Source organism: Micropterus salmoides, unplaced genomic scaffold (genome assembly GCF_014851395.1).
Source record: "Micropterus salmoides isolate LMB-PRFRI ecotype aquatic unplaced genomic scaffold, ASM1485139v1 Ms_hic_scaffold_3, whole genome shotgun sequence".
NCBI lineage: Eukaryota > Metazoa > Chordata > Actinopteri > Centrarchiformes > Centrarchidae > Micropterus > Micropterus salmoides.
Window position 1 is genome coordinate 24,014,178 of NW_024042261.1, and position 11,649 is coordinate 24,025,826.

At 40.3% G+C, this 11,649-nt stretch overlaps 1 protein-coding gene across 1 annotated transcript; it reads left to right on the forward strand.

Annotated features, from left to right (window-relative positions):
- si:dkey-202l22.6 (interferon-induced very large GTPase 1) lies at positions 1-10,360 on the forward strand. Its single transcript, XM_038694110.1, has 4 exons — positions 1-166; positions 1,163-1,295; positions 4,675-9,607; positions 9,729-10,360. The coding sequence occupies exons 2-4, from the start codon at positions 1,253-1,255 to the stop codon at positions 9,865-9,867; spliced, it is 5,115 nt and encodes a 1,704-aa protein (XP_038550038.1). The 5' UTR covers positions 1-166; positions 1,163-1,252; the 3' UTR covers positions 9,868-10,360.
- Positions 10,361-11,649: the final 1,289 nt, after the last annotated feature.

Here is an 11,649-nt window from a genome sequence, read left to right on the forward strand (position 1 = left end):
ATGTGACTGTTGTCTATTTCATAGGATTAGATCTAGCAGGAATGTGTCTTGTCACTGAACCGACTGGTATAAGAGCTCTCCTGACAGAGAGACACAATGACCTAGCGACAGAAGAAAAGTGAAGGATACTCGTTTTCTTTTACCAAGCAATTATGAGGAGAAATAGGTAAGAGCATTATGATTTTAGTATCACAAAGATTATTTGCCAACATTTGCCTTACTAGCGTATATATTTGTCTAATTTGAGAAAGTATACATGAAACAGCATACTTGTTGCATGAAGATAAATACTTTTGTGCAGAAGGGTAGTTTACTCACATTTACTCAGGTACTGTACTTAAGTATAATATAGTATAAGTATAGTATTAAGTATAATTTTGAGGTACTTGTAATTGATTTCAATATTTCCATTTTATGCTACTTTATCTTTCTACTCTACTACATTTCAGAAGACTAAATTGGACTTTTTGCTTCACTACATCTGTCTTACAGGTGGAGTTCTGACTTCTAACACTAAAATTTAAGATACAGAAAAGTGTGATCAGCTTATAAAATACAATGTGGTAAACACAGCATTTACTAGTGTTAGCTAAAATGCTTGATGCCATCCAAACTGGTAAGCTGGTGTATTTTGTGGTGAGCAGTGCTAAATGACATACGAACTTACTCCTTACTTTCACCAGTATAATTGCTAACAGCTGCTTAATAATAATATTCCAACTTTTCAATGAGATATGGCCACTGCTCACCAATGGAAAGTTGCCAAACTCAAAACTAAAATAAGCTAAATCTAAAGAGCTGTGAAGTGGTAAAACTGAGGAGTAATCATCTCAATGTTGAGCTGTCAGTGGTGTGCTTTATCTTTCTGACATTCTCCTGATCTGAGTAGATAGTCACTACTACATAGTAGTGACTATGTCAGTATTTCGTGTTCAGCCAGTCATGATGCAGGTTTTATTGTGAACAGCAAAATAAAACTGGAACTTGCTTAATGAAGCATTTCAGGAAGATAACATTCCAGACCAACCTTTTGAGACAGAAGGCTACACCATTATTCTAATCTACTTTATGTTAGACAACAGAGATGTTCACATTTGCAGATCCGTATGTTATAGACCATAGAACCTTGCAGTAGTATTCATGTTATGCATTTTAATCGCAGGTTTCCAGTCAACACTCCTGATTCTTAGTGGCTGACCAGAGAAGAAAAAAACTTGTTTACAACAGAGAGAAGCGATACTCTGGATGTATCATGTCTTTTAAGTTTCCAAAGAGGCTGAGCAGCAAAAAGAAAAGTATGTTTTTTTATTGTTTTTCAGTTATTGTGGCATCATAGAAATGTGCATTATTTTTACCATTTTTCTACTTAAATATGCTAAGGAAATTGTAGATGTCTAAATGTTCTACACAGATGTATCCTACCTTATGCATTATATTGTTTTAAAAAAATAATCTACTGTATAATTTTGAATTTTGAAAGAAGGCATCCAAGCAGGAATAAATGTAAAAAGGTATGACTTTCTCATTCTTATGCTTGTGGCAGAGCAGTAGTGTGAGCTTTAGAGAGGTCAAACCATATGCTAGCTAAACAATGGTTTGTCAAATCTGACTTTGCGTAAAAGTAAAGATCTACTCTGGTTGACAACGGATGCACATATTGATTATGTAGTGGAACAACGGTGTGGATTTGTGCAATTTTTATTAAATAAATTTGGAGCTACTCCAAATTCCTCCGTTCCTCTCCCAGAGAGGCGCAGGGGGTTAAAGATCAACTTCAACAGACTGCTGGGGAGACCCCAACGGAAGGGGGGAGGGAGTTGCTTTCTTTAAGTGCTAGGCCTGGGCAGTTGATCGTAAAACTGGCACCTTTTTGATCTACGAAGCTGATAACGCGGGGCCTGACTGTTAAACTGACAAAGGGACACGAACCAGCGATTAGCATTTCCCTGAACAGGCTATCAAAACTGGCCCCCCACACGTGTAACCGTGGCAACTGACCTTGCTCTGTGTTTCATTACCCCATCAAAGGGATACCCCTGTCTCACCCAAGTTGTGACATAACCCAGGAAGCCAAACTTTAAATAACCAAAGACTGGAGTCTCCAAAGACTCAAAGCATTTAATTAAGTTAATTAAATCTTTAGTTACCTGATTACGTTTGCCTCTATTTGAGTAGTTATGTTAACATGTTGTTGTTATCTGTTGTTGATATTAGTGCTGAAAAGAATCTAAATAAGTTACTTTTGCAGTGTTTTTTATCTTCAGCAAGACACTCCCTCATCTAATGTAATCAATGCTTGTTCATAATACTTTCTTACAAAATTCCTTTAGAAATGATAATAAAGGAATGTTTTACTATATTCTTAATCGCCAGCTTGAATTTAAGGATGAATCAACAATATTCCCCGGTTCCTAAGGAGAGATGATCTTGGATTAATCTAAGCTTTCCTCATGTAACCTGAGCTCCCCCAAGTGGACGAAATAAGTATTACATACCCTCGTTGGAAATGCTGTTAAATGTATAAATATCCTGACCAATAATGTGACAATTGTTTCCTGTTACCAAATGCTTAACTTAGAACGGTACAACTGTTCGACCATTGAGGTTCGATTGTGGAAAATATTTGATTATAATACGCGCAAATAGATTTTCTTTTCTTTTAGACATTAAGTTTAGAAAGGCAGTCCCTCGGGAAACCTGAAACGCCCTCTGGGGAACCACGCCCCAGACAACAAAAGAGCGACACGCGACGTCGTTCACCCTCTTCTCTTCTCTTCTCTTCTCTTCTCGGCTCTCTCCCTCTCTTCTCTGCTCTCTGGACGCTTCGGCACGCGTCAGGCAACGCCCTAAGAGTCGGCCAGCCCTTTGTTCGCTTGAAGCTACACACGCGAAGTGCCGCGGCATCGATCTGCCCCTCAGTTTGTTTTATTTTCTTTCTTTCTTTTGTTTTGTTAAAGTTATCAGTCCGTTAAGTTACACTGGATTAATTCAGAAACAACCAAGTTCCATTTTAAGCTTTTTCGTCGAGCCAACTTCACCGAGGTCAGACCAAGCCACGTGGTCTCGCCAGCGGCAACGAAGGAAACCTGAAAACAGCCGAATTGCCAGAGGAAGGACGGCGTTTTCTTCAGTCAGACACGGAGAACCCCGGAGAATCCCTAGCAAAAGCCAGGATCGGGCAGCTAGCGTGGGACCCGTGCAACAGACCAAAGCAGGCCCGACAAGCCATAAGACCTAACCAACATTCTGTGGTCAGAGATGTACCGAAATGTTAATATTTCCTTTTAATTCCTAAATTCATAGCTTACTTTCATTAGTTCTCCTATGCTCAAATGCTTCCCACAATCGAACCTCCAGGCTCATTGTGCCGCCATTGTTTATTTACCCTTTTATATCACATTAGTTAGAGAATAAATTCACTGCCTATTTCTACGTCCCTGCCAAGAGAATTGACCCTTTATATATGAGACTGACTGATTTAAGATAATTGAGCGATTATTAACTAACTGATCACTAGTAATAATTTTATAATTATTAAAAGCTACCTAGAGGTCCGGAGACTCCTGGAACGAGGAATAATTTTGATTTAATGAATATTAAAATTCATAATTGGGTATTAATTCTCATAAATGTATTCAAATGCATAACTAAATTTAAGCCTGCTACAATTATCACGTGTGCAGTTCTGCAGACAAATCAGTGACACCTTGTATAGACACTGCTGCAGCAACCCAAGCCAACACACAACTGTTACCCCTAAAATGTGTCAGCTTATCCAAATGTGTGTACATCCTGCTGTTGCATAATGTGTGCATAACAACCATGATACCAAATAATTTGGTTAGCTGTCAAGTTAAATTTGAGGAGGTCTGTTCCTGCCATTAATGATGGCAGAAATAATTTTGGGCATGTTTGAGCCTCCTGTGATTTCTGTGGCGTTGGAAACTAAATGAGATAAAACCTGCAGACCAGAAGGGATGGACTTTCAGGACTGCTGAATGTTTTAATGTGTTTACTCATTAATGATAATTGAGTTGGTGGCAGCAAGTGTAAATTCTGATGGTTATGGCACCACGGGATGGTCTGTTCAGGGGGAACACTGCTGTTTTGTTTACAGGTACATCTGAGACTCTGAGCTAAAATGTAATGGTTAATAAAATGTTTATAATAACTGTTAATGCTCTCTGGTACATATAAGTTTAACAGTTTATATGCAACATTAACAACATTAATAGGAAATGTATTGACAGATGACCATGACTTTTTAGATATTTCTTCTGGGTTATAATTAAAAAGCAGAGTCTCTTGTTAAGATGGGCATACACTATGTGTTAATTGTCTGCGATGTAAAGCCAAAACTCATGCTTATGTGCTCACACTGTACAGTCCGATTGTCAAGCCACAACCTCTGCACTCACACTGTACTAGTAAATAGAAAATAAAAGGGCCCATTGGCCCATTCTGGGCCGTTCTCAAAGATTTTCAAAGAACTAGAACATTTTTTCCACTTTACTAAATACATGTTTCTTTTTTTGATCATATAATTATGTAATAAATAAACTAAATAAATATATACATTTTTTACACTTACCTGGATCCAACTTTATTACTGCCTAAGGTTTAAAAATGTAGCTAATCCTAAGCCTGATGATTAACTTGTTTTTTTCAAACCAGAACCTCCAAAGGACAATGCCCAGGCAGAGGTTTTAAATATGCTGGGCCTGGAGGCCTGCTTGACTACACCACTGGACCCAGCGTCTATGTTAGACATCAGCACTTGGACCCTGGATACCCAAGCTCCTCTAGAGCCCAAGGATCTACCAAATGCTTTCCTCCAACACCTTTGGCTGCTTAGCCCAGATGCCCGGAGTCCTTTCTACAAACCTCCACATGATGTTCTGAACAATGCCAACAAATCACCCGAGGAGATAAATGGAGGAGATAGCCAGTGTGCCATCAACCCCCTTGATCTAGTTACAGCTGTCTTTATGTCTGCTAACACTTTTCTTCAGCAGGAGATGACTGTGCGCATGGTGCAATGCCAGTTTGCTGTGCCCCTGGTCCTTCAAAACATAAATCCAGTAGAACCCAGTCACTTCCTTCTTTGGCCTTTGAGAGGTGTTGTGAGCCAATGGAGATCTCACTTTCCGGATAAAAATAATAAGGTCTACGAAGGACATTTGGCAAGCACAGACATGCCAATGATTTCTTGTGTGAAGCTTGGTCATTGTGGTGTCTCCAAGTCAAAAGTGCTAAACAATGTTATGAGTAGACTCAGAGCTCCCAAGGAAACATTTCTCCACAGGGGGGTGGATGGAGGACAGCTGCCCCGAAGACTCTCCAATGGCCTGGTAGAGATTGGATGGTATCTACCCAGTGGAGACACTGCTAGAGATATTTTCCCTGTCCCTGTAGTCATCTCTAACCTACGTGGTGATGCCAGTACACATGAAAAAAACCTCAGTCTTCTATGTCAAGCGTCTTCAGCTGTGGTTGTCTTCTGTGGGGATCTTGGGGAGAAAGAAAAACAAATTCTTGCTTCTTGTAAGGATATGGCAAGCAATCTCATATTGATTGACCTATCAGACACTGAGCAAAATGAGAACAGAGTTGTGGGGTTTGTTGATCAGAACCTTGAAAAATATATGGGGCTTCCCAGAGGATCAGTGCTGCAAGGGAGAGCTTTGAGTGAAAAGGAACTGGCTAATAGACTGTGTGATACCCTGAAAGATCTTTTGCCAGATAAACTGAAACTTGTTACACTTGAGGGAGTAGCAAAGTTAGCAGAGGATCTAGGCCTTAACGTGGATGAGGGGGCAGTCTGTAAAAAGGCAATGGCTACAGTGGAGAAAGTACTGAAAGGTTTAGATGAGGGATCTGATCAATTTAGGAAGAAACAGCTTCCTCTGCAGGGGGCTTTGTGGAGCAAACTGGCTGAAATAGAAAAGGAGGAGAGAAAACAGATAAAAGAAGGAAAAAACATCAACCCCCAACTTCAAAAAGAAAAGAAAGTCATCTTGATAGAATTGAGCAGCTACAAAATGACCCCAGCAATGAAGATTTTCACAGATGCGCTTTGCACATCAAATAAAGGGGAGAGGACATATTTCCTTAGTTGGATGAAGCTGAAGCTTCAGCTGATGCAAACTGAAAAACAGAACAGTCCAAAAGATCTATTCACAAACCTGCAGACAGAAATGGAAAACTTCATGCCCGAACATTCTGATGAGCTTGAAAATGCAATCAATAACTACCTAGGGGACAGTTTGTACACAGATTCAACATCTGAACAGGAAAACACTGAAGAGCAGCCTGTAAATACTAAACTGCAAGTTTCTGAGCAACAGTTTCAGATAGGCCAAGAGTTACACCATGTTTTACCTAAGTCTACAGAAAAGACCATGGAACCACAGTCACAACAGAAGGAACATCTTGTGTCCACACATGATCTAGCCATAGAGCAGCAGTTACGTATGACATCCAATGGAAAAGAGATTCAAGATGAAGAAATGATTGAAAATGGAAACTTGAGCTGCCATGGGGAACAGCGGGATAAACAAGAGCTGACACTAGCTAAGTCAGATTCAACTTCTTCTACCACACAACAAAGGTGCCAAGATTTTTCCTTTAAGCATCCGGAAGCCTCATGTTCACAGCCTTTTGAACCTGATCTGGCGTTACTGGGGCTTGAGCATTTTTTGCGTGAGATGGGCCTAATTTTTGAGCTGACACACATCAGCCCAGGCAGTGGGAGCCAGAATGTGTTGCGTCTCCCCAGCTTAGCAACAGACCTTCTTCTCTATGGGATTCCACTTGAACTAATGGATGGCAATGCCTCAAACATCCCCATTCACTGGCTGGGCTGTGTCTTTGCAGAACTCAAACGCCGCCTACCTCAAAAACAGTGCAGGGTCCAAGCGCTGACAAACCTTGGAGTACATCATGCAAGGAACGCTAAGGTTCTTTCTGCATTATTTGGGGTGAAATTTCCTGAAGGAAGAAAAAGATCCACTAGAGGGTTGTACATGGCTGCCCTGTGCCTCCCCAATAACCTTAGAAAGGACATGGAGTGTGATTTTCTATTATTAATTGATGCAGAAGGTCTCTGCTCAATATCTTTACACAACAAAAGAAATACGCTGATCCACGACAATGAGATGGCCACTGTTGCAACAGGATTGAGTGATGTTTTAATGCAGAACATCTCTTCACATGCGGGTAGCGAGTTTGAAAGTAACTTCACTGTCATAGTCAATGCTCTCCTACGCATCAAAGAATGTGGCTCCATCCCCATTTGCCAAGTCCTGGCCCAGGATGAAGGAATAAACAGCATATTACAAGCCACACAGTTGAGCCGTGTATATGAGATGCTTCAGACTGAGACTGGGTACAGAGGAACTAACAATTCTGATAACCATTATGGAAAGACCACAAACTTTGTCAAAGGACCTTGGTACAATATGTCTCTCTCTGAACCAGTTGGTTCGCAGTATAGTAAGGCTGTGTTAAACCTTAAGCAAAACTTATTTGGGGCATTGAAAAGGTGTGCAGCTAAGTCCAAAGCCACAGGTCTGCCCGAATTTATGAGTCGTTTGATTGCTGTTTGGGATGCAGTGACAGCAGAATCATTCTCCATTGGTCTGCAAAATACTGACAAAGCTTTAGCGTTCTCTTTATTTTGCACAGAACTTTCCCAGTGGGAGGATAGTTTCCTGGAACACATGGAAAGATGGCTTATGGGGGTAACAGAGAAAATCTTAGCCACAAAGGCAAAGGGTTTAGATGCTGCAATCCAAAATGACCTTCCAAGTGAGTTCAAGGATGAAGTCAGAGAAGAAGTCAAAACACAGGTGGACAAACTGAGGTCAAAAGCAGAGGCCTATTTGATGAAAGAGGACCTTCTTAAAATGAAGACATTCATAATGAGCAATATGGATGACCTCCAGGAACAAGTAACTGAAGAGATAATACAAAGGATGGAGACAGTCAACGAGAGCCATTGTTATTCCACGCAGCTGAAAAAATTTGAGACATTACTGAAAAAAGAACAGGAATCTAAGCTACCTGCACTGATAGAGAACAGCAGGTCAACTAAGGTTCTCTTTGAAGATACAGAACTAGAAGAGGAGTTTGAGAGTGTGTGGAGTAAGACATTGTCAAACTTTGACTTCAGGCCTTCAGAAACAGATGATATTACTACAAGAGTGACAAATATTCTAAAAGAGAATCTAATCATCCGCGGGCTCCAGAAACATATAACAAAACTTGAAGTCCTCGGCCAAAACCAGACATCTAGCTTCCAAGTTAATGATGAGCACTTCGGATACCGCAGCAGATTAAAACATATGTTTGAAGAGAACAACAGACCAAACAAGTTAGAAGCTCAACAGGTAGCATGCAGAATCATAGATGAATACAATCAGTTTGTAGCAGATAAATATAGCTCACCAGCAGATTTCTCTGACAGCTACATTACAAAACTGTTAGAAAATGTTGAAAATGCTTTGAAAGAAAAACCTATGGAAATAAGATCAGCTTTTGAAGTTGATCTGAAGGTTTATCTCTGCAGGGCTGCTTGCCAGGACTTCCAAAAACTACATGACCGCTATGCCAAAGACAGAGAGCTTTTGACATGTCTCACTGCAACCAAGAGTATGTACTTGGCTGAGTTTATCTACCAGTTCAGGAAGAGAGACCAGTGCCAGAGGGTGGCTCAAGCATTCACCTCAATGATCATCAAACCTACGGTGTTGGACTACATCTACAGACCACTGGGGATGCATATTGTAGAAGAGATCCAAAGTAAAGCTCTGCAGTATCAGTCCCCACGTGCCTTCCACCTAAGGTTGCTGGAAGAGCTGATAAAAGAAGACTGCTTTGAAAGCTTCCTGGAATATTTGCTTCACTATGACAACTTCAGACTGAGGAAGATCCAAGAAACAGTGGTGGCTCACATCTCTGAATCAAACAACTTGGGAAAATGGAGGCAACAGAGGCTTGGAGAAATTATAGGAAAGATTGCGGCAGCAGTGAGCCAAACGGCAGAAGGTACCAATGGACTATTGAGCGATGCAAAGCCACTGTTGGAGAGAGTGTGCCTCACTTTAGAAAGAGATGGAGGTGTGGATGTCACCAAAGCCGCTTTGGATGGGCCTCTGTTTGATATCACCACTGAATGGGATCGCTTTATCACATGTTTAATGGAGTTACTGGCTGCCATGCGGTTGGAACTAGCTAAGGAGTTCTCCCAAAATGGGGATATCACCCAACTTTTTCAGTGCCTTCCAATTCAGCCCCAGGAATCCCTCTTCAACAGAGTGAGAGGCTGTGACAAGCAGTGTCCTCTCTGCAGAGCCCCCTGTGAGTTAGAGGAGATGGGGCACGAGGTTCACCGGGCTCTGCTCCACAGGCCCAAAGGCGTGTTCCCCCATGACTCGGACTCTCTTTCCTGTATCAGTTGCGCTGAAAGCATGACCAAGGGCAACCCAGACCAGAGCAAGGACATGCACAACATGTCTGTGGCATGCAGGGTCCTCCATTTACTCTACCCAGACTGGAGCATCTCCCCTGACGACCCAAACAGCCAGATGCCTGATCTTTACTGGAGGTATAGTGAGGATTATTTAGGCTTAATTATTATAATTGTAATTGGTTAAATGTGTCTCTTACATAACATTTGTTATGTACAGTATATGCATTTTTATATGCAAATGTTCTTTAATTTACAGGTATGTGCTGGCGAGGTTCAATGAGAGATTTGCAAAGGAATACAAGCAGGAGCCAGCAAAGATTCCTGAGGAATGGAAGAAGATCACTAAGGAGGAGGCATTGTACAGCCTGAACGAGGTTGTCACTGGACAGTGCTGAAATAAGGGCTGCCCTGTGCTGTGTGCTGTTTTGATCATATGACATTTTATTGATCAAGTTCAGGTTTTATCTGGATTAGAAGAATTTCACAATTATCAAAGATGTTGATGATAATTGTAATGATGAACAGAAGGTGAATCAAATGGACCATTCAATGACATCACACTGATAATGATAACTGATTTGGTTTTGTTATTTGCCTTTTCTTTTTATCGTTTCCTTAGTAAGATAATGTCTTTTGTGTAAAATATGCTTTTATATAATATTCCTCCATATTATACTAGTTTTATTTTAGTTTTCTCCACTGCTTTCTGATCTGACAAGAAAATGTGAAACATTTTAAGGTATTACCATGCATTCAAAACCAACCAATGATTAAAAAAACAGTAAAATATAGGTTGTTTGCTTTTTAAACATTTGTCATTCAAAAGAAATATGAATGTGTTGTAATTTAGATAAGGGCAGAAATAATAAATATGTCAGAATCTACACATCAAATGTTTTATCTTATCTTTTCCCCCCACATAGCCTTGCTTATAACAGTGATTTACAGTATGTATCAGAGTGCAGTAGCTGTTGCAAATTGCAGACACTGACGAGGAGGATGCAATTTAAGATGAACAAAAACAGTTAAATCAGAGACACTTTAGAGCCTAAAAAAACTTTGGTTAAAGCCAACAAAAGGCAAGGTATTCCAAACACAATGGAACAATCCAGAAATCCAAGGGAAACAGAGCACAAGGCAGAACACTCAACATCAGACAATGACACCACAAGGACTGAACACAACTGAGGGCAATATATACAGGGCCACACACACACACACACACACACACACACACGCGGGCAGGGCACTTACAGTTTTTTTCAATTGCTAACCTGCGTTGGTCAAAACTGAAGTCACACTGACAAAACTCTTCACACAGTCAGCGCAACAGAAGTGTATGTGGACCAAACTGTGAATCATTTTTCATTGCTTTCACACAAAATGCATTCAATGACCCCTTTCTCCAAAATTCATGAACTCTTTTCTCATAACTACTTCACCACTTGCAAAACACTGTCTATCTGCAGCACAATTTTCAAATGCTAACACACTGTGTCCAAAACTGTTAAAAACACATTCAAAACAGATTGATGGTAAATGTACTGCATTTCTGCAGTGACCAGATTGAAATAAGTAGAAAATCTTAGAAGGCAGAGAAACATAAAATAAGGACGAAGCAGTTGTACACTGTACCATTGAGAAATGTGAATTGAGAGAACTCATAGATAACATCACAATGTGTGCAACTGTCCAATGATGGTTTGCTGTTTGTTTCAACTTACAGTAAAATTTTTCACAGTTTACAATACTATCCACAGATATAGAACAAATAAAGGATATTGAAGCAAATTGCTGCAGCATTCTTGTACATATACTGTACCATCAAAGTGAAAATATGTTATTGTTATTGTATTCGCTCACGCTTCAAAGATAAAAGTTTTTCATTTATGTAATGCTCCCTGAGTGTTTTGTAGGTCAGTGTGTTATGAGTGAACTGTATCTTTCTAAATGAGAATTGTTGCCAGTGTTTTGGTTGAACGAGTCTATTTTGAGTCGAAGTGTTTTGGTGGTTTGAGTGACTTTTGGAGGTCAGATTAACTGTTTGGCCAAGATGCATGTTGGTAATGCAGACTGTGTGAAGAGTTTTGAAAAAGTGGCTTCAGTTGTGACCACTGCATCTTAGCAATTGAAAAAAAACTAATCAAGGATGAGGCACATAAGAATCAAGTAGACAG

Excerpts from the sequence above, each read along its gene's own strand:
- si:dkey-202l22.6 (XM_038694110.1), top strand. The coding sequence starts at position 1,253 with ATGTCTTTTAAGTTTCCAAAGAGGCTGAGCAGCAAAAAGAAAA. Across the intron at positions 1,296-4,674 it reads GCTGAGCAGCAAAAAGAAAA|AACCTCCAAAGGACAATGCC; the intron begins GTATGTTTTTTT and ends TTTTCAAACCAG. Across the intron at positions 9,608-9,728 it reads ATGCCTGATCTTTACTGGAG|GTATGTGCTGGCGAGGTTCA; the intron begins GTATAGTGAGGA and ends TTTAATTTACAG.